This window comes from Bolinopsis microptera, chromosome 8 (assembly GCF_026151205.1).
Source record: "Bolinopsis microptera isolate Bmic1 chromosome 8, MBARI_Bmic_1.0, whole genome shotgun sequence".
In the NCBI taxonomy this organism is placed as follows: Eukaryota; Metazoa; Ctenophora; class Tentaculata; order Lobata; family Bolinopsidae; genus Bolinopsis; species Bolinopsis microptera.
In genome coordinates, this window is record NC_087079.1 from 8,825,650 (window position 1) to 8,850,723 (window position 25,074).

General features: G+C 36.4%; 1 protein-coding gene across 3 annotated transcripts in view; it reads right to left on the minus strand.

Annotated features, from left to right (window-relative positions):
- The window catches only part of LOC134819598 (calcium/calmodulin-dependent protein kinase type 1-like), a 39,014-nt gene that overhangs the window by 5,674 nt on the left and 8,266 nt on the right, over positions 1 to 25,074 (minus strand). For all 3 annotated transcript variants that reach the window (XM_063829615.1, XM_063829614.1, XM_063829613.1), the window contains exons 2-4: positions 24,112 to 24,162; positions 23,543 to 23,623; positions 16,451 to 16,525 (exon numbers count right to left, since the gene is read on the minus strand). In XM_063829615.1, coding sequence (XP_063685685.1) covers positions 16,451 to 16,500 — 50 coding nt within the window. In that variant the 5' untranslated portion in view covers positions 16,501 to 16,525; positions 23,543 to 23,623; positions 24,112 to 24,162. The remainder of the gene's footprint in view (positions 1 to 16,450; positions 16,526 to 23,542; positions 23,624 to 24,111; positions 24,163 to 25,074) is intronic.

Below are 25,074 nucleotides of genomic sequence, written 5' to 3' on the forward strand. Positions count from 1 at the left end.
AGAATACAGATATTTTTACTGTACAACTACAAGCTGATGTTGTGACGGTGCAGATAGATGCAAGGTTTTAAGACGGGTCCAGAATTCCTTTTTTGTCGTTGCATTTAAGTTAATGGTTAACGGAGGATAATATCTTGGAGTCAAAAAGTTTCTTAACAGGACCAGGTAAATCTGATGCAGCCTTGAAATTTTGTTCAGTCTCATGAAATGATGTTCTGACTTCTGTTACAGAACATCATTTCATGAGAAAATAACAGGACTTTTGTAGTTTTCTGATATGACTTGAGTAAAGACAAACAATGTAAGAAGTCACGTTCCAACGTACAATGCCATACTAATACTAAAATTATTTGTTATTCATATTTGCTATTCATAGCATATAATAATATATCCTAGTAGTTTTATCATTATTTATATAGTTTTAACTCTACTGCATCTAATCAATAACATAATGAAGGGTACTCAATTACGTTTTTTACAACATGCCCGCAACAGGATCAAAGTCTCATGAGGTTTAGAATAGCATCTACTTTTATTCCAATCTAAAATTAACGGTGTTGTACTGTTTACACGCAGTCCATAAATAAACCAATGAGGTACAACTCATAAAAGCTTGAAATTATCCTGACAAAGACTTGTGTGTTGTGGATTACCAGTACATTCAGTCAATTAACGCAGTGAAACCTAATCTTGTCATCTATTGTCTACTTATTTGCACTTTGTTTTCCTTTCAATAGAACATTCGAGTCTTCACTTCTCAACGTATCAAATCTCAAAGCTTTTGTTCCGATTTATGGTCATTTTACACTCATGCGCTCTCTCGGGATTGTGGGCTTAAGAATAAAATAAAATTTTCTTTTCTTAGGCAGTAGCACAGTGCAAAATATAAAATGGCTAAAATTCAACCACGAGAAATATAATAAAGACCAGTGTAATATACCGTGCCGTAAATTCTGAATTCTCATTCCGAAAAGCTGAAAACACGACTCATGACATTATTAATTCCTGGCTGCTTTATATTTTTCATGATCACAGATGTGTCACTGTCTGTCATACGATGTGTATTGTGTACATTTTAGGTATTATAGTGATTTACCGCGGCCATTCCCTTCCCCTAATTGAGGACTTAAGATAATAAGATATATTGTGAACAATCAAAACCCCGATTAAACGCGGCTGCTTTCTTTCCCCAAACTCTGTGGTAAATCGAGTTTTTACTTTATAATCGTGTGAAATAATCTCTTTACATCAAACAAACGACACTTACACAGGTCACCCACACTTACACACGTCACTTAATACACTTTACCACTCAGTAACTATGCTAATCTCATGATAAGACAAGGAAGCAAATGAGTGAGTAGCAGCTTTTCAACTGATATCTTTATACTTTTATAGATTTACAGAATATTGTGAAACAGGGTGGATTTGCACATTGTGTAGGGTGACCAGGTTACCAGGTAACCGTTTTTTAAAGCTCCATTTGTGAAGAACTTCTAGTTCCCTTCAGTCTCCGTTACACGGAAATTTGAAACATGTCTGTTTTGGCACAGGATATTGATTCAAGATGAGTCAAACAATTATTTCTCATATTCATTGAATTTTACTGTTTATAGGAATCCAAGAAAGCACACAGCTAGCATATTCTTCAGAAATGTGTATAACAGAGCATAATATTCACTGCACTTTGCTAACACTCTAATTCCAGAAACTAGAAAACTCACATCTCCACCATGGACGATTCATCAGACTTTTAAATAGACCGTTCATGGCAATGTTAAAGACACACGAATAATCAATCATTGATAAGTCTACAGTAAAATGTAGCATAATATTCATTTCACGCTTCTTCCAACCGGATATTATCCAACTATCAGTATAATAACACTCTGCTAGTAACAATCTAGTAACACTTGCACATCAACTACAGCACAGCACAGTCTTACTTCACACAGCACCTACAGTCTACACACACACGCACACTCTCAATGTAGATATAGCATACACTAAACCCTAGGAACTTAGTTTTCTATATCTGAAGGCCACGGTGGGATACGAACCCACGCCCCGGAGGACACACATACTCAATATTCTTCTCGAACGTTCCAAACATTCTTTCTCTCTCTCTCTCCACGACTCGTTGCAATAATATATACAGAAACCATACATGGTGCCCAAATTTAACAACCTCTCACCCGCACGTCAGTTTTACACCGAACTAACAGTTTTAGTCCAGCGTTAAAACCTCTCTGAGCCCTAGTTTCACCGCCCTTTAAAACCCTTCCCTAGCACGAACAGGGCCGAGGTGGAATGTTGGTTGTAGTATAAAAGTGAGCCCCACATAGGTGGCGGGTCTCTCTCTCTCTCTCTCTCTCTCTCTCTCTCTCTCTCTCTCTCTCTCTCTCTCTCTCTCTCTCTCTCTCTCTCTCTCTCACCATTAAGAGTTCTAAACACAGAGTGTTGCTGTTGACAGGGAGATAATTACATGTACCACTGTAAAAATGTACCACAGCCCAATCCACTGTACAAGCTGGAAGTAAGCTTATGTTGAAGTATGCTAGATAGGGTTGGTATGTCCTGGAGTGGTTTGGTATGTCCTGGAGTGGTTCGGTATTCAAAGTTTACAGATTCCTTATCCCGTAAAATAGTTTTTACCAGAGTTATTTGACGAGAATTTCAGTGTGAACTTCTCATCTGACAGCAAAAGTAAAGCTACAACACCTTCGTCCTTCACTCAGCGCAGAGCAAGCACGTACGTTACTTTACAAATATGTGGCGGTAATTTTAAACAAACCACCCTCCCTAACCGCCTCTAAACTTAGTTAAAACACAAGATATACATTTACATGAGGTTCATAGCCGGAACCACTCTTTCATCGCATCAAGTTAGACACTTCCCACACTGGACTACTAGTCAATTAGAAGTTAGAATGCAGGCATTATTTTGGTTAGGGGGAAATACTAAATTTATTAAATATTTACAACTTCAAAGCTTCAGAGTGAGAATAACTCCAGGGGGTTAAAATGTTGATTCAGGAAATACATGATAGATGCTATCTTGTTGACATTGAATCAAGGCGCAGACAAGGATCCTGATTAATTATCGTCAATTAAAATTCAGTTTCCTTGTCTTCCCAATCCCTAATGTAGTTAATTAATTGTTTCGACCTCAAATAAATGGACTTTTATAACAAACACTGATATGTGTTGCATTCCAGAAAATAGTTATTGTAAATGATATAGATTAGTGTTTCGGCTGGAAAGTAATGATGCATTAAGGTGTCAACAGGGTCAGCAACATTAGTGAGACAACGCAAATTAAACTATGCAGATATTTATTCATTTATAAGTTATTTATAAGTTATTTTAAAATTATTAGCTATTTTACTTTTAGATTTAATAATAGTATTTATTTATTTTGCAGGTGTGCTATCAGCTAAAACAGTTGGCTCACTTTTACTTTTGACATACATTTGGTTAACCCTATTTAGAATATAAGCCTAAAACATTAAATGTAATCGTTTCCGGATAAAAATGAACACCTCACTGGTCAGATGAAGATTTCTTCTAGTGTACTCTATATTATTGGGACTAGCAGGAACCCGTCTAACTCTAACTAAGTCTAAAGTGGTGTCAAGACTCAAGAGACTAAAATAATTATTACCTATTTAATTCGCGTTTTTGACACCACTTGGGGGTCCAAATTTTGGGCATTAAAATTCTTGTTCCTGGGAAAATTTTGTATTTTTCATTCTGATTTAAAGGCCATTAATGCAATTGAACCGGTAAAAAAAGTTTAAGTTAAGTATGTCTTTTACTGGTTTTCAGGAAAGTCGTGTTAAAGTTGATGCCGTGGTGTCAGTAAAAGGAGTAATTATTAGCTTGACACCAAAAGCAAATAATTATACCCCACCATGCATGAAAGTAGTGTGCATTGTGCGCTGTAATCTTTTAATCAACTCCACCCCAGGTTAACAAAAGATAAATATATATAAATAGGTCTCTTTGACCGGTAGTGAAACTGAATATTGTGAATAATACTGTATCTGTACAAGAGTAGATGTGAGAGTGTGTGGCGTCATATCTACAACTTGTACCGGCTCGTGGTATTCCCGCATAAAGGATATTATAAAGGAGTGCAATAATTGATACACAATACTAGACAATATTATCTAAATGAACTGCGCTTGTCGCCCGCTGATTGGCCAGATTGCACCCTCGTGTCGAGGTGGCGGACTCTAATTGGCTGGCCAGATAGCTTGTATTCGTTTAGCTCAGCGCGCTGTAATAGTAGTACATTATGTATTGACACTACACACACACACACACACACACACACACACACACACACACACACACACACACACACACACACACACACACACACACACACACACACACACACACACACACACACACACACACACACACACACACACACACACACACACACACACACACACACACACACACACACACACACACACACACACACACACACACACACACACACACACACACACACACACACACACACACACACACACACACACACACACACACACACACACACACACACACACACACACACACACACACACACACACACACACACACACACACACACACACACACACACACACACACACACACACACACACACACACACACACACACACACACACACACACACACACACACACACACACACACACACACACACACACACACACACACACACACACACACACACACACACACACACACACACACACACACACACACACACACACACACACACACACACACACACACACACACACACACACACACACACACACACACACACACACACACACACACACACACACACACACACACACACACACACACACACACACACACACACACACACACACACACACGGGGCCAGATACCGGGAAAGTGTGTAATTCCTGGGGAATACCTACATGGAAGTGCAGAAACATAGAACACAAACTTCACTGTGTTTAAAAGATTTTGATTGAATTTCATGGTATGTTATGCCTATACGTTACACTCGGGTTAGCCGTTACAGTGAATACAAAGAAATAACTGGAGATGAAGAATAGAATGCGTTTTGACTTTTGGAGATAGATCAAATTAGCGGAACAATGAGGTATTCTCAAATGTATTTTAAACGCAAAGGAAGTTTATCTTTCTACGGAATGCGGACCGGATATAGTATTATCCACGACTACTGACTAGGTAACAAACAATAGGATGGTTAAACAGAATGTTGAATAACTCCTTTGAATCATTTTTCAACTTTCTTCCACAGAATAGGTTAGGTGTGAGGCTGATTTATACCCATACTTATCCGGTGATAATTCAATAAGAACATATCTCATCTATAGTATTATTGCCGGTGTTTGATTTAAGTTATTGAATAGTATTACTGCACAATCTTGAGTCCATTCTATGTAAGACGTAAGTGTAAGTTATTAAACATAAACCTTAAGCGCACAAATTGTTAGACGGATATGTCCGCTGATTGGGCGACATCTGTCCGACAGCGACATCTGTCCGAAAGCTGAATTAGGGATTTCGGACAGATGTCGCTGTCGGACAGGAGTCGTTTTTGGCGACATCTGTCCGAATTTCGGATCATATTGTAATTTCGGTTCACATTCGTATTTCACAAGCTCACAGGTAATCTCGTGACGTTCTAAAGCTGATGTGATCCCTTAAGATCTGATCCATCGATACGTGATTGACTAGTTGAGAACAGGATCGTGCTAGCCGTACTCTTCCATCAGCTCTTCACAGTCCATGGCCTCTTCCCTTCGGGATTTCTTCGCGATGACTGGAGCGATTGCCTACGTACCGGAGACTGACGTCCCTCGAATCTGGAGACACCTGAAGCCTCTCCTTCCTATAGACATGGCTGAGTTTGCTTCATACTACGAAAACACTTGGATCGGGACATCAACCACCAATCCTAACTTCGCTCCCCACATGTGGAATCAACACGAAGCTGCACAGATGAGGATTCCTCGCTCATCCAACATCGCAGAAGGTTGGCATCACGGATTCCATTCAATGCTGTCCTGCTCGAAGCCCACAATTTGGAAGTTCCTTGATTGCCTTAAAGCAGAACAAGCCCTTACAGACGTGAAGGAAACCAAAAGAGACGGGTGGGAACTACCTGAGCCACGTGCACCCAAATGGATCCGTTATGATCGACAACTTCAGAGAATTGTAGATGATTACGACAACTACAGCAACCCTATGGATTTCCTTAAAGCTATCGGAAATTTGACTATGCTTTAGATTTGATTCTGTGATATTGTATTATGTTGAATTAATTTATAACATTTGTCCAATTTATCGACATCAAATTAAAATAAACTGTGGTAGTAAACTATGGCTCAGATCATATCTCAAATTGGACATGTTACGTATACAATTTAGCAAGTAACAGTTTAGATCATGTCTCTAATTGGAAATATGTCGTATTGAAATCAGATCACAATTTCGGACAGATGTCGTTTTTTTCTGGTACCCTGATTCGGACAGATGTCGCTGTCGGACAGGAGTCGTGTTACCATGTCCGCTGGTTTACCTCAAATTACGTATTAAATAGTAAATATTGTTGAAACTTTTAATACTTTCAACTCTTCCGTGGTCGGCGTTTACAAAAAAAGTTTATAAAACATATGAGTGAGTTTCCACGGAAAATCCGTACGTTGATGTGGGATTTAGCCCACTTTGAGCGGACTTCATTAATTTCCCCATGTGCACGAGTAGCTCTTTGGCTCCAAGGTACTCTGGCACTGGTTGTTATGCAGTGTGCACCAGTGTAAGCTAATACTATTACGAGTTACAGGCTGTAACTTACAGCCTAAAGTTTCTGTTTTCATAGTGGTCTGAATTGTGATTACGGTCCCGCGTATGATTGTGAAGTTGCTTGAAAACAGATATTGTTTTGATAAAGCGAACGTGCAATGTTTGTTTGTGCAAAAGAAAACAAAATCATGGCGGGAAAGGTTTGTCGAGTCACTGAGTTCATTTCACGGTCCTTTACAAAGATGAAAATGGCGAAATTATATTTATTATAACTGACGAATGGCGTTGACCCCATAATATTTCTTTATTCGTAAACAAAGACAACAAAATCATCGACCATATCCATATTCATTAAACATAATATCATATTATAATTTTACACTTTCTTATGAATTTCTTGATTTATTCTACTATATTCGTTCAACATCTAAATATGCTCAACATGAAAATACGGAATCTTATGTTATACTTTACTGATGTACAAAATAGTGAATATAATAGGTATATATGTACAAAATAGTAAATGTAGCCTATAGATGTAGGTGTTGTGTTACATTAGTTTACGGAGTTAAATAATGTAACTACGTGTCCAGCACAGGGAGTGAGAACTTTGATGTTTCAACATGTTGAGTAACGACATTATTGCTAGTCTTTGACTCTTTCATTAACACGACACAGTAACATATATCTCTAAGTACACCCTTTTTGAAAGTGAATCGAGAAAACTCTATTCTTTATTTTAGTATTTCCTCTCATAGGATATCATCAAAATCTGCCACATTTTATTGCAATACATTAACTTAGTAAAATTGTTTCATGTTATAAGAGAGGAGCAACTCGTTTAACAAATTATGTGATGCTCTTTTTTTTTTTTTTTTAAATGAGGAACCTGCCAAACCCCAGGACACCAGGAGGATACCACCGGCAAAGCGGCTAATAGTACCCTCCGGTCTGTGTTGTACCGAAGAAGCTGAGTTAATCGATCAAGACTCGGCTTACCAGCCAAGAGGCAAAATCTGAGCGGCACCAAGGGTTCAGAGAGTGTCATTTCAGCTTCTCCGGTGCTGGATGCCCTGGGGTTTCACATGCGCCGTAGCAAAATAAATATAAAAACACACGCACACAATTTTTTTTATTCTTTTAGATAATACGTCGAATAAAGTCAGTGGATATAGAGTAATAAAATGCACATAAGATGGAGAGAAAAAGGAGAGATACTACTGGTTTTAAATGTGACTCTATATCAATACTAGTAGTGGAGATAACTCCACTGGCTACAACTTGTGAAATAAAGGGTAAAGGTAAGGCACGGCTGTAATTTCGAGAGAATAAATAAACAAGAGTGTATAGTGGATCCAGAACTTTGGGTATAAAATGGTCATCAAGGTATAACGTCTTTAAGGCACCGTATAATATCCGGTTTTTCACCTAATAAGAAAAGCTTAAGATGTTTAAGATATCGCTCCCAGAATAGGGGTTCCTTGTTCTGGAAACTCCTTCCAATAAACCAACAGCAAACCGAATTTATGAAGTTAACACTTTTATCTCTGTGATTTAAGCAAATCAAATAGTGGCGATATGGGTCGTCATAATTTGCGTCAATATTCGATCTAATAAACAGATTTACTCCCTGTAGGAAAGAGCTTGTGGCTGGACAGTCAATAAATATGTGAGAGATAGTTTCGAGGTTGTGATAACATAACGAGCAATTTGGACTATCTTTTTCAATCTTCATTTTATATCTCATGTACCGACAAGTACTAATCCGGTGAAGGAGCTTATATTGGTACTGAATAAGTTTGAAGTTATTTGAGAAAGAAGTAAAAATATCCGTAAAAATACTAATCCAATCAATATCCGTTAAGGAGAGGTTAGCACTCCAGTTCCTCATTGGAGGAAGGGTGCTGGGATCTAAACGCTTAGACATGGTATCTCTAATGTTTCTACCTTTGATAGTGAGAGGAGTATCTCTAGAGTTGGGGGTATTCCTACCTCCCCAAAAGCGAAGTGAAAGTTGGGTATCGATAAATGTAATGTTACTTGTAAACGTATCGGTATTATTAAATCGACGTATTCCCAATTTTATACTCGCATATTGAGTCGAAGAGATTATACTACTTGTTTGGCCCCACTTTCTCAGAAATTGCTGAAAACTTAAGAGGTTACCTTCCTCTGAAACGAAATCAGAAAGATAGATGATATTTCTATCAATAAGAATATCGTTCCAAAGCTTGGAGCCAATGTCCGTTATTACGTCGCTTCCCCACACACAGTGGTTGACTGTACTCTTACTTGACTGTGAAGAAATAGACTTCCAAAGCTTATAATGGCGAAGAAGGTTAAAGGTAAAACCAGTATTCTTTAATGTGAGACAGTTTTCTATACACACAGTTGGTATATTTGGGTGTAAAAGCTGATTGATGATAATATTTTTCCAGGCATGTTGGAAATTAGGATCGATAACTTTTCCTATAAGTGACACTTTTAAACCTATAATAAAATCGTTAGTATAGAAGAGACCTAGACCCCCACATTCACGAGGAGAAGTAACAATATCACGTTTCAACTTATCCCTCTTACAACCCCACAAGAAGTGAAATATCATAGTGTCTATTTTACTGATGGTGTTAGTATCAGGAGTTTCTAGTGGTATGATAAGGTAAGTGGACTGGGAAAGAATAAGAGATTTAATAATTGTACACTTTCCTATCAGAGTTAAGTCTCTCTTACTCCAGGTGTTGATAGCGGAGCTGGCGTTACTAAGTTTACTGTGGTAGTTCATTTTGCAGAGATCAGCTCCACTAGACGTGTTGTCGAACTTGACTCCTAATGCTGTAAACTCGTTAGCTACCATGTCTTCCCCGTATGTACTGGTAAGATAATTTCGAAGACTAGTGTTGTCTCTGGTAGCTCCTAAAGGTATGCACTTAGTTTTACTGATGTTGGGCTTACAGCCTGAGTGCTGACCGAACAGGTTGAGCTCTAGGATAACTGTATCTACGCAAGCCTGGGAGGGATCCAGGTACAGATCCGTGTCATCAGCAAACAGACTCATGAGTATGTCGATACCATTAATGCTGAGGCCTTTAATATAAGGGTTATACTGTAGCTTATTACTAAGTACCTGGGACACTAGGAGGAAAAGAATTGGGGAAAGGGGGCTCCCCTGATGGACGCCACGAAGTATGTGAACAGGGCTGCTAAGGTGTCCGTTAACGTTAGCGTAACTCATACCAGCGTGAAATGCCACTCTCACCAAGTTAATTAAATAATTTCCAAACCCCATACCTTCCAAGACACTGAAAAGAAACTTATGTTCGACCGAGTCGAAAGCCCGTTGGAGGTCGACCTGCATAATCATACCAGTATCCTCTTGGTTATCATGGTAATGTTCTAAGGTTAGATACATTAAGATCAGATTATCGCTGGTACTCTTCCCTTTTTGAAACCCGGATTGGGCTGTACTAATAAGTGTTGGAAGTGAACTTAAGATCCTATTTTTTATAATATGAGTGAATATCTTATAGTCTACATTCAAAAGGGTGATTGGTCGCCAGTTCTTTATATAGTTTAACTCAATGGGGGTTTTAGGTTTCGGGATAAGTGTTATAATTCCTAGACGTTGTGAAGGTGACATAACCCCATTATCAGCCGACTCTAAAAAGGAGTTAAATAGGATATTCTTAATGTCCTCCCAGAATACTTTGTAGAATTCAGCAGTGAGGCCGTCCCACCCTGGAGATTTATTTTTCTTAAATTTACTGATAATACTATCCATCTCCAGGAGGGAAATTGGCCTATCTAACCTATCAGCGTTCTCCTGATCAATAGTATCTAGGTTACTGGAATTAATATAATCGGTTATTTCATGCTCGTTTGGATTCGTAGAGCTAAAGATGTCCTGATAAAAGTTAACTACGTGCTCAGAAATATCCTGCTGTGTGCGTAGTACACTCTGATCGCTGTTAATAAGATTGGTGATGCTCTTAAGGTAATTCATAAAAACAAATTATCAGTCACCATGTACTGTCAAGATAATTAAGTTTATTATTTAAGTTTGCTTAATAATGTCACTGAAACGATTGTTTCTAAAATACCGCTATGATACGGCAATTTATATTAAGTGAGCATATAATATTGAACATCCATGATTTATTTAGTCAAGTTGATAGAACATGAGGAAGTTGATAGAACATGAGTGAGCTCTCAGCTCTGTCGCGAGAGCTCTAACTTTAATGGAACGTGTCATGGAATAAAAAAACGGGGGCGCCACATTTCCCACAAACAGCCTCATCACATCCTCTTTTATAAGGGGTAATGAAGAAAACTGATGACAACTCAAAATAAGTTTGCTTGTCAACGTTAAAAGGTGGAGAGAAAACTTGACTACCTGTGTTACGTGACACCACGTCACGTGACAGCAGGTCTAGATTCTGGACAATACATTGTCTGGTTCTGCAGAATTTCAATTGAAGTAAAACTGATTATTGTGGTCTGTGGATTAGAGTTAGATACGTTAACACTGACACCTAAATTGGGAAGGTGCTAGGAACCTTGTGGTTCTAAAACCTCGAGACTCCAAAGATAAAAGAACCGTTTTACAGGTCGCCTCTAGACACACCAGTCATTTTGAACTCGGAGTAGAATTACTAACACATTATCTCCCAATTAGAGGCTATTATATCCCTTACTTAATTCCTGTAAACAGGTGTATTCTAAATTCTAAATACATCTCCCTTTTTTGCCCAGAAATTTTCCCTGAGAAACTGAGAAAGTATGTGATATTTATGATAAGTACACTGATCGGTATATCGAATTTAAAGCGGCCCCTGCAAGTATATTATCGGCGTTGCCCCATATTCTCAATTAATTCACATGCACTGCTCATATTTATGTCCGAGATATATCACAAAAAGATTAAATGCCGACTATTCAACATATTTTCAATCTTACTGATAGCTAAATATTACAATGCACCGTACCTATTCCTTAGAAGAGTTCATTATCTTGATTACTATGATCCAATAATAGAAACAAAGAACTTTCTCGATGTTCAAGAAGAAAAACGTTACATTTCACGAATCGATATTTAATTAATCGAAATCGGGGTCGTATTATGGTCAAGTTCGGAGACAACCTGTACATTTTTTACTTTTTTAGAAGTGTGTGGTGGAGCCAGCTCAACACAGAATGATACTCCTTGATTATATGGCTGACAAGACATTTTTCAGGACTTTCTCTGAGTAAAAAAAATAAATTAAAAGGTTGAACGGTTGAGCAGATACAGGTGGTATTAAACAAACCCTTAAAAGGTGGAGATTTAAGGTGGAGACTGGCTCTGGTTGAAGAAACTTTTGATTAAGGTGGAAAAGGTTATTGGTAACACAAACTACATCAAATTTGCAATCTGATGTTTTTATCAATATTTTATTTAAGTGCTCAACCGAGGTGGAGAAATTAAATGCACTTTTCAAAGCTGCTCAACCGGGGGTGGAGAAAGGTTTAGAGAGTTCTAGGTTAGCTAGAAAGTTGCGTCTCGGCCTTTTCTACTTCCCGTTAAATTTTGTTTTTTCCATTGACGCTCAGCAGGGTGGAGATCTTTCATTAAGAAACAGTAAAAAGCCTGTCAAACATGCCTAAATTCATTGGTTTTATCACTAATTCTAATCTGCTCTGTTAACTGCTACTGTAGGGGATCATAAAACTGTTACCCCTTCTGTCTTAAAGCAAAGTGTTCTAGCAAATGAAAAAACTATCAAAGTTGTGAAAAGGTGCTCAACAAGGTGGAGAAATTGTTGATTAAACATTAAAACATTAAAGAATGTATTAAAACTGGCCCCACCGGGTTGAGTTAAGCTTTGGCAGTTGATTTCTGGAAGAAATAACATTAGGTGACCCTTTAGCATGTATACAACTCATCAAACTAGCCATCAACCACTCAACCGCGGTGGAGAACCTTGAATTCTGAGGTCAAATTTACGCCCAAATTTGCCAAATTTGAGTCTCCACCTATGTTGAGTGTACTTTTCAGCAAGGATGCCGTGTAATATGAGTTGGTAGATGATTTAGAATCATTGGTATTGCAAATGGACTGCCACAGTCACTCTACAGCTCCTAAACTACAGAATAACAGATTTTGAACTGCATGTTATGCTGTCTCCACCTCGGTTGAGCCGATTCTGAGGATCCCATTCTATGAAATATGATTGGTATAACCCATAAAATTAAATATTAGGACTTTGGAGCAATTAAAAAGCATGAGAGGGTTAGTTCTAGTCACTTATATTAGCTCATGTAGTCAGTGAGCTGCTCCACCTGTGTTGAGCAGACAAACCTGCTCAACCGGCACTTTTTGAGTACCCACCTGTCTTACGTAACTTTAAATTGTGAAATTTGGAGTAAATATTTTTTTCATAAGTGATTTACAGCTCCTTTATTTTTGTAATTTTCAGGTGGCCACTGTCTCCACCAAGGTTGAGTTATTTAAATTTTGAACCCAGATATCATTATAGAAAGGTTAGGAGTATAATATCTGAAGAGCCTGTACCCCTTGGACTGTCAGAGGAATTATAATTAATTTTACCGTTTATGGCAGTGAAATGAGTGTAATTAGTGACTGATTTTATGTACAGGTTGTCTCCGAACTTGACCTTATATTGTGTATTATGATATTGTGCAAATTTAATTAATCGTTGATGAATGCCCTCTCCCTTCCAACGTAAGTCCAGAAAAAAGATTGCGGAGAGGATTTCAGTGGCAATAACTTTAGCTAGATATGCAATTTGAATAAGTTAAAGCTTAATCTATTCAATTACGAAGTGAGATTTGTTTGCTTTGAATTTATATAAATTAGAGGTGCTTTTGTTCTCCAAGAACAAAGACAAAATTAATCAAATTTCAATTTACAGTTGCCTATTAGAAAAAGACGTCGGGTCGGAAGACAGAGACAAAATCAACTTCAGAATGTTATGCTGTTGCCTGTTCTTCAGACATATAAACATTAAGTATCAGGGATAGAATTAGTTTGATTTCTACATTTACATCGAATTCAAACTTACATCAGCTTTTATGCTGCGTAAAAATAATTCTTGTAAAATTTTGATGTAGGTGTTTAAATTAAGTCTGACCTCTAACCCTGACCTTTAACCTTTAACCTCTAACCTCTAAGTTTGACCTCTAGGCTCTAACCCTGACCTTCTTTTGCTTCCTGAATCCTGATCCTCTGACGTCTGAAGCAGCTAGTTGCGTGATCCACTCTGAGTTTCAAGTGTGCCCCGGTTGAAAATCCTTGCTGTGGCTCTGCACGAACACTATTATTTGCTTGTTTCTTAGCGGGAAATAAGACAGATGCAATTTGGATCCTATTAGTATTTAGCATGCTACCAGTTGAAACAACAGGGATTGGCAGCCCACAAATCAATTATACAAATTGCACAAGGCTCCAATGCCCTTTCTTACAGCCCCCCAAAAGGAGAAGTTCTAACACTGGCCTTAGTTTTCGATCAGCTAGCTAGCTCCTCATTTTAACCATAATAATATGATTCATGACGTGAGTTACGGCTAGAATCCAATATAAGCAGCTTAAATAAGATTATAAAGCAAGTTGAAACTTGACATGACGCTCAAATTCTAAGGAAACGTGCACAATTTCACCGAAAATTAATTTGGTAGTCACGAGACATCTCATTGGACAAACGCTGACACCATATTTATATTATACTGATCCGAACATAATGCACTATATTGACTATATTATCATGGTTTTAATGAGAGAGCGGGGCCGCTACTGAGCCGGTACACGGGCTGTGGCGTCACGATCTAACGAACAGCTTACCACTTTTATATCGGTAATAAACAGATTGTAACATGCTATCTCTCACAAGGTCTGTGATATTATCTCCTTCTGTGAGCATCAAGCCAACTTTGTTCGTCATAGTTATGGGCTTTTTACAGGCGAACGTGTGTGTAAATAGTGTATTGTTTAATAACAAAACGTTCAAGATTTTATCAAGATACAATTTTTTTTAAACACTTACTTATTACTTATAACTTATTAATTATTACTTAAAAGTAATAGATTGTGCTGCATACGATCTATTATATTACTTATCGTGGTATCTAGCGATAGAAAAAGAGAACCAGTAATATACTTGACAAATATGTGAGTTATCTCATGTACCTTAAAAACCAAGTTAAAAGGACTTTTACTATCACAGAGTTAAAACCTACAGCTACACTAGAAAAATTAACTACACCCTTTCTTAAAAAAGTTACCATTAGTATAACTTTTGATAGCAAACTAACATCAATTAAATCCAAGGTAACGTAATACCATATACCATGATAAGATATCGACAAATAATTCTATGAGATATTATGAGATAACATGCTCAACCTCCTGCAGCTAATCTACATCACTGCTAGTAACAATCCAACATCTGCAACAATGTCCGGATATAATCGTCTTGGCAGATATCTAATATAAACTGCACGCCAGCCATCTCTCGTTGCAGTACTCGTTGCATATATCAGCACACTACTGGTTAAAGTTTACAAACTAATGACCACTGTATAACCACATATTTTTTACAACTAACAATAGTTCTACAGTTCTCATGGAAAATTGGCAAAAAGGACAATTACCACATTACATCGACATTGCTGAGCCGCGCAACTGATATGTTAGTTGTTTTGAAACCACAGTCGGTCTTGCCGTGGGAAACTCAACGTAATGCGACCTCAATTAACATTTTACATTCTTCTCTAGATCCTATCTACCATGCCAGATCACCTACATTGTTTCAGAGGAAACCAACTTCTATAAAATTATATTTCTACCTCGGAGGAGAGTCCAGGTCTATGAAAAGCCTTGAGTCTGGTGTAACAAAATTAAATCTCTACTGAGTTGGTTTTGTGTAATATGATCGCGGATCTATTACCAGAAATCATCCTTATAATTACTTAAAGACCCTGCTCCATTAAATCATTAGTCAACTCCCTGGTTATCCAGTGAGTTGACACAGAAAGGTACAAAGTTGCTATAAGTATAATAGTTTGAACAGCAACCCAGCTGATAATTCAGCACATGCAGAGCTAATTGTTACAGTACTAATCATTGTGCCTTCAATGATCTAGGCTTTTAAGTATTCTTGTTAGATTATTTTATGATTACTAGGACCTTGGTTTGTTATGGACCTTCAGCGAGCAATCCATTACTTTCCGGACAAGTTCCCGATATTCAGGATAAGCCGGTTTCTTGTTACATTCCACGAGCGCTTGAAATTCCCAGAATTTTGAAGTGTTTCTCTTTATCAGAGAGTGTTCCAGGGTAACTTAGTGTTGCACACTTGCACAGCCACACCAGTTAAAACATTGGAATTTCAACTAAAATTTGATGCTGTGGTGAATTTATTGAACTTCAGTATCTTTGATGACAACCCTAAGTAGTGAGTGGTGAAAGCAAACACTTGGAACGTTGAGAAAGGTTGTAAAATGGCTGTCAGCGCGCAAAAACAATTTAGTACCGCGCGAAAGAATTTCCTACTAATAGAATGTTATGTAAACAATGTGAAATATGTGTTATGTTTAGAATTTATAATGTATTGAATGTAGTAGTACTCACAGATCCATGACAAGGTATAGGTAGTTTTTATCCTCAAACATCTCAATCATCTTAACGATGTTTGGGTGATCTGCCCTGAAAAGTAATAGAGTGAAATTAAATTCTACAAAACTTTGTTTCATGTTTGAAAATACAATTTAAACACATTTCCCATATATATTTTAGAACAAAGAGAACCCCGACACGTTCCCGCATTAGCTGTCCACAAAAACCGAATTTATATTCTACATTAATCATTGTATTGAATAAGCGAAGAACCTGCAATATTTTCAGCATTTAATCTAAAATGCATAAATTACAGAGGTAGAGAGAGGTATGTAACTTTACATACATTATTTAACGTAGACGAATTTTACAAAACTAACTATTCGAATGACTAGACTAGACTTTGTATCATTAACTATTTGGAATTAATGGATCTCTACAATGTTTATCGTGCATATTTCATTAGTGCACATTAATAAGTCATATTCTTCAGACCGTTAAATTACTGTTAATAAATTACATCTTTATTATGAATAAGTTCGGCTTGTAAATAGCAAATTTTCCGACTATTTTGAGATCAAATGTGGTGAGCTGGAGTCCCTGCCTAGCCTTAGAGCCTAACTAAAGTAAGGAAAAGTAAGTAATCAGGAGATTTCTACGTAGTGAAATAATTAGTAAAAATCTGAATTTAAATTCTCTTTTCTTAGTGGACCTTTTCCTAGGGGAACATGAAAATAAGGCCATTTTGGCCACGCTGATAACGTGAAGTTAGACTTATGCTGAGTCATGGCACGGCGGCCGGCAGACTGCATTTAAGTCTGTTTCATATTATATTCACCAAATTCAGATGTCTGTTTCACGGTTCTAGTAAAACCATCTGGTTTGTAACATAACAGTTAGTTACGATCTCACTATTAACATCTAATAGTTACGAGTCATTTTAGTCTGCCAAATATTGGTTGATATCAGAAGAAGCTTGCAGCTTAGACGATTGACGTAGGACAGTTAATGAACATCCTGGGATTGATATGAGTATCAATTATATGATGATATTTATTAACTTTTCTGGATGTAATATCATGTTGTCAGCTCCCGCATGAGTTGAGTAACAGAGCGTAAAATGTTATCCCGTTTTAATATCAGTTCAATCTGCGCTAGTAGATCTAGCAACCGTGCTTTTAAGAAAATAAATGCAGATATAACTGTTGAGCAGTGCAGAACATTGTACAGTGTGCAACACATCTCTGATTCTCCAGAACCATAACCAGGCCGGCGGCTAAGCAGTACTCAGAGCAGAACAATTAATCCAAACGTGAAATCACGTGCCAATCACATCAAAATGTTCCGTTCATCACGTCAAAAGTCAGATTAACCACAGATTATCATACGATTTGTTTGGCGGATCACTGGAACAGGCTGAGTTAATCACCATTTAGAGCTGTAACGAATTCGACTGAAGCTGGTAAACCTTTACTTTCACCATCATTTAAATAATTATGTTTTAGACTATCTAGATCCAGATATTTTGTAATGAGTAAACTGTGTCACGCAAAATTAAAAGGCTGAAACCCTCAGAAATTTACATCTTCAACACGCAATCGTCAGTCAATAAAAACACATACCCAGTCCTCGTTTTGACCTAACATCTACCTTGAACATTGTTTTTTGTGTCAAGCCTTTTTGTGGCGAAGCCTCACAAAAGACCATTGAAAGGGTTATAGGTAGCATACTTTCAGGATGGCATGTTCGGTGATTATAATTATAGCATACAGTTTGGGGACGGGAATTGTATCGGGAACTTAAAAAACAGAAAAGTTGCGTTAAGTCTCATCACGTGTTGAAGTTAGAAAGCTGATACTAAAGTGCATTATGAGACTCAAGCAGCAAACTGAGCTCACTCCGGTCAAATGTTTACGTTACATTAATTGCAGTTTATCGATATAACATGTTAGCAACCACACATGTTGTGACTTCAGGCCAGAATGTTAATTTCATTATCGAAGCAGTATTTACATTTGACATTGTGACGGTGGTCTTGTTTACAACAGCTTCTACTTTAAGAAAACTCTTCGAACCCATAATTTATAAATAAGAGCCAGCTTGTCTCCTACTTATAATGCCTTCTAGTCTGACAGGAGAGCTATTAAGGGGCTTGTGTAAATAGTGTACCACGGCGTATATGATCAATATACCACAGACCTCTTCAGAGTCGGATGAATTATACACCGCACGCTTCTGAACTGTAATGAATAAATGTAGAAGCAGGAGCAGTGCTTTACATCACAATATGTATCTAATCAAGTAGGATAATTGGGGCTTACCCGTACCATGCAGCAGTCATATTGTGCTCCAATAATTGTCAGGAGGTGCGGTTTATATTTCGACAGAAAGCACACTCCAAAAATTGCGCGCATTGCAGTAACTTATCTCAAACTTCATGAATCGAGATCAAATATTTTGCTATCCAGAATCAATATTTTATGCACTTACTTAACTTACTTAACTTATCACTAAGGATATTTTTCAAAGGTAATAACAAACTACTCTCTTATTTCTCCGTGAAAAACATAATAGGGTGAGTAGCTTTTGTCGAGGTGCCTCAAAAATGATCTTAAACAATTCCCCGTTTAATTTTGGTCGACACACTTCAATTTAGTACAGAATAAAGCAAGTTGAGGGACTACCTATTTCATATGTATCAAATTGGACGTGCATTCTGTAGAAACATAATGCTTGTCTATTTATGAAGTCTGGAGAGGAAATTTTAAGCCTTAATACTTTTAATTAAATAATTGGTTCAGGTAGGGATATATCAGTTGATATGGCGTCAATGCACTTATTATTATGTTCCAAACTCAAACTTTCTAATTCAAACAGGCGAATAACACCTCGTACTATCTGATTTCGCTTAAAGTTACGTGATTTTCTGCCGAATTTCGCGGCGTAGCAATTAGCAAACTATTTGCAATATTTAATGCGTAAAAGTTCTCCAATTATATATATATGGGTGATAATGCCATTCCTTAAACGATTGCAAGATATGATATATATCTGATTTGTGTGAGCTGTGTATGTTAAATTTGAGCAGTTCCATAATCAGCAAAATTATTGCAGCAAAATTTCAAAACTTGATCAACCCATCATTTAATTATACATACATTATATGTATTTTGTATTTTAATAAAATATGACACTGTTTTCCAAAAACTGAGACAAAAGGTTGATTATTTATAATTGATTCTATTTATAACAGACTTTTTGACCGCGGCTTTGCGAAGGGAGTCTAAAATCATGTTTGATTACAAAACTTTGATATCATACAATAAATATACATCACGATTACCCGAACTAATGGACTATTGAATACATAATATAATAATACACAAGTCATGTTCTGTATTTCATTTTTAGAGTTAAAGCCTAAAAAACGTCCTACACGGACTTTAAATTGTGATTTTATTTTGATTTATAATTTTAACGTATTAAATAAATAAAGGCAACGTTTCCTTGTCTAACAATTAAAATTCATGGGCGTATTATTTATTCTAGTATACATTCAAGTTTCAACAGGTTTCGTCTCTTGTTCATTTCCTCACAAGTAACTTGCTGCTCAATTATTTTACTTGAATTATCTCAAATATGCGGGCTAGAAAATCAAGATGAGCAACTCTTATGATCAGAGGCATCAAGCTTCTTGCAAGAAAATTTGCAGTCATAAAACATTATACTATACTAGTCATTTTGATTGATACGATCATTCAAATTGGCTAGTTATTGTTAATGAACCAGTAAGTGTTAATTAAATTTTTGAAATTAGATTAACAAACCTATTTCCTGTAACTAGTAATATTACGGAATATTTAGTTTTACGTCAAGATTCTTAATCGATTCCAAATTGTTGCTTACAATCATAGCGGCTTAAAAGCAAAGGTAATTTAATATGATAACGTTTACAAGTCTAATAAAAATAGGTCACTAATTAAAGTTAATCGATGGGCTTCCTTTTGTTTGAAAATTATTAAGTCATTGGCTCTATTATCTAAGAACGGTCATTACTTAGATGACATTTAAAAATTTCTGCAATTTTACCACAAACATGACTGTATTAATTAACATTGTAAAGAGTTGGATTCACATGATCTTTAGATATCATCACTTACCACCGGCCATTGCTGACTGCACTTCGTTAAAAAACAATGGTAATTTTATTTTTAGCTCCATTGAAGGAGATGATGAACAGTAATTCCATGATTTTACTCTCACGTGATAAACAGACTGACTGTTTTAACTTGAAATTTTGAAACGTCTTTGAAATAGTCTCAAATCTTCAAAGAACGGAGTTATTATAGAGTTTCACTTGAAGACCAACATCGTATTTTATGATTCAAACAATAAAGTTACAGTAGCATTTTAGTAGGCATTACAAGTTCTAAACAACCTTAGTAGTATTATTTACAATTCCTAACCAAGGATCTGAGTAGGAGCTCACTGTGAAGAACTCAGCCAAGTGTACAGTTTCTAGACGTAGCCTTACAATGTTATGAATACCGTTACGCTAGATTGAGTTTACCAATCTTTTAAAAAGTCTACAGCTCTAAAAAATGCAGACCCATTTTCAATTATGTAGTTATATGAGTTTTTTTTCCAGAATGGTCTAATTTTTGATTCGGTTAAACAATTTAAGGCTCACCGTAAACAAACCGATGGACTTACAATTTTGGTCTCAGAAATCACCTTGTCCTAAATATTCATGATAAAATTGAAATTTATGTGTGCATAAATATCAAAAGCTGACAAAAATGATCTGAAATTGGCCATTTTATGGGTTAACTATGCTTAGTGCAGCAACTGTTGAGAATGGTTTAGACGGAGAATAGTTTCCATAGTAATTTTTTACACGGTAATAGTTCCGGTGGTAGTCGTGCTAATAGTAGTAATTGCACGCAAAGTTTTTGCTGTCTGTAAAGGATTAACCATCATTAGTCCACGATTTCTCAACCCTACACACAACTTTTGTTTTTTACACGTCGTGTGATTTTAAATATCTGCAGGTTCTGCAGCGATGTTTATTTCAAGTAGCCATGAACAAAATCATAATTCAAATATAAATTAGCTAACACATCTTAGTGATGTAATAAACGTGAACATTTCCATTTCCTGATCAGTTCTCTCCCTCTAGCTCCGTTAATGGAGTGAATGGGGCTTAGTAATTGTAAGGGGTACATATTATATGGCTATACTGTCACAATATCACATAAATTAAAGTTATTTAAATTATTAAATAATTAACTTAGAGTTATTTAAATTATTGTCATGGGCCTTAATCCCAGTTAATAAGGAATCAATGCTAAGTATAAGTTTCATCTTAATAGTGGTGTCATTAAACTTTTAGTTTATAATTGAATTATGAACAAAATCATAATTCAAATATAAATTAACTGTTTTATAACACCACTATTAAGATAATATTAACTGGTTCCTTATTAACTGGGATTGAGGCCCATGATGAGTATTGGCACGAACCTATTCACGGTTGATTCACCCATTCATTGATTGGGACTGGCCTCAAGGACCAGAAAAAGTTTACAAAAAATTAATGTAATGTACTTGACATAAATAGTTAAATATCTGAAATACCCGATTTTGCTCTTCTGCAGAATCGGATACAAATTTAACACTTGATATAGACAAAGTGTTATAAATGTACCTCTAGAGAGCTAACTCAGGAATCCAGCAAAAAATGTGTCTATGTAAAACAATGTACACATTCCAAAAAAATGGTCGTGAAAATGATTTAGCGCCGACAATTTCATTCATACGACATGTACAAATTGCTTGGACGTTTCCTTACATTCAAAGATTACAGGAATCCATCTTAAACTAAAAGTTAACATGGTAACCCAGGCCCAGGTTATTCAAGGAATGCGGTTAGATAATATTGAGACTCGTATGGCCCTGGGGCCAAGGCGTAAACCTTTTTTAAGATCGCAATATTTGTACTTTTTTATGCATCAATATTAACATGACAATTTAAAGTGAGATACCTTTTTTTGGAGTAAATCTTTTCATGTTGCTTGATTTAGACGATTGGCACCATTTATAACTAAATTAACAGCAGTCTTGAAGCTCAGATTTGTGTAAGTACATACAGTTACTACAGTGCAGCAGCGATCTGCAACTCATTGAAAGTAATTGTAATTCATTGTAACAATTGCACATCAATTGTTCTAAAGTTATTGCACTAAAGCTTGAAATGCTCGCTAACAATACAGATTGAGTTTAAAACTAACAATTCATGCACTGCAAAGCTAACACATCTTAGTGATGTAATAAACGTGAACATTTCCATTTCTTAATCAGTTCACTCCCTCTAGCTCCGTTAATGGAGTGAATGGGGCTTAGAAATTGTAAGGGGTACATATTATATGGCTATATTGTCATAATATCACATAAATTAAAGTTATCTAAATTATTAAATAATTTACTAGTACAGTTATTTAAATTATTGTCATGGAGCTGTAATTTATGTAGAATATAATCGGTAATCTTCCAATATTGATATATGTAAACGCGAAATATGAAACGATTGGCTCTGTAACTAAGACTACCTAATTATATTTGTAACATAGCCTGATGTAGTGATGTGTAACGTAGCAGCAAACTTGTTCATCTACACTAAATTTAATTAATTACCCCAATTAAGAGCAGTTCTTAGGATCTCGAGTCACAAATATGCTACATTTTGTAGTGCTAACAAAATTTCGGGAAAATTCTGGAGTCTAGTGACTCGAAATCCGGAACTCGAATCAGTCGAGTCACAAATGCTACATTTTGTACCGCTTACAAAAGTGCTGGAATATACTGACTCAAATGTTGCTTCAGTAGAGCAATATTTTTTGCAGTTGAAGACAGAATTTCTACCCGCTTCTACAGTTCTATGAACTTACAATCTGAAGGTTTTTGTGACATTCTCTCCTACGCATTTAAAATAATGAAAATAAATTGTATTATATATATGTTTTGGTATATTTTATTGTCAAAGCGTAGAATAAATGTTAGAATTTATTTATTATTATAGGAAATCTCTATAGTAACCGCAAAACTTACTTTCTAAGGACCGAGATTTCATTCTCTAAACTGTCCTCCTTCCCCTTCAACGACTTCTTATCGATGCATTTTACTGCAAACCTGTAAAACAGTATTGTAAGTTGTAAATTTCTATATTTACGTGAGAATCATAGTATCAATCATCATATCAAGCATTATTTAACTCTTAAATGAGATCTTTATCATGCATTAAACAATTAAAGATTTTCCAAGCACATAATATAATATAATATAATATAACATAATACCATGTCAATGGAAATACTCAACTATTTCTATTTTAAGATAAATTTATTGGTGATACTACTGTAAAACATCAAGAATATTTTACAGTATAACTAAAAACGCCAATAAAATATCATTTATCACACAGCTAACAGCCTAAAAGTCACACAACTTTGTGCGTTGGCAAAGAAGCCAGAATCATGTCAAATGTAAAGACCCGCAGAAAATTGCGGGCCAATATTATGTGGCACCTAGCCGCTATTATAGTTTGATAGGCTTTATCTAGTAGGTAGAAAAGTATGGCTCTTTTCATTTAACTAAATATTATATCATTTAAAACTTACTTTTTACCAGTTTCCTTCTGCACAGCTAAACATACTTCTGAGAATGCCCCTCTGAAAGAAAGAAACCAATTAAACGGGTGATTTAAAATCTATTTTAAAATATTATGGTGTCGAGGAGATTATTACACATGATAGATCTCTTCATTTTCACATGATAACCGTGTACCAGTGGAAACTATTGCTTTTTACTGCGAAACCAGATCGAAGTTTCGTGGTTAGAGGGAAAGGTTAACCTCCAAATATTTGGAGCTCAGTAGCTGATAGAACATGCGCTAAGCCTGGCTACATGGTAGTTAACCGATGTAGCTAGCCCGATCTCCATCATTCGACCTTTATCGGTTACCAACCTTTTTTATTGGTTAACGAAGCAAGACAACGCAGGAAGCGCTCTAAATTCAGCTATTACCATAGCAAGATATAAACAGCACCATGTTTTATCTAGACCAGCAATATAAGGATAGGGTACTTTTCAGGGAAAAACATTAGTTCAGCGGTTCAGCTCGATACTTATTATATCTTTTAAGGCAACATATCTACACCTATTATATATACATCACATTGGGATAAAGTCGTAGAGTTTGATGCGATGGGCATATTGGGATCTATATAGTAATAGTATGCAATTTCATTTTTATAGCGTTGTGGGATGATATTGATGTATCAGACCGTTCCCCGAGTCACTGCAATTAAAATGCACATATAAAATTTGAAGACAGTGCAATTGGCGTACCTCGAGGAGGACCATTTCATCGGTCAACATTATTTGATAAGAAAAGGCGGAACAACTTGTCATTACTCGCCATTATATTCTTGTTCCTCGAGTGACTCTACAAGCGTGTATCAGCCATGTGAAAGCTCACCAACACACATATTTTGGCTCAGCTCTAAGCTCCGTACGTTCACACATATACTACAAGAACACCGACCTTGTCCTTTATGTACACGGTCGAGTAGTCAATAATA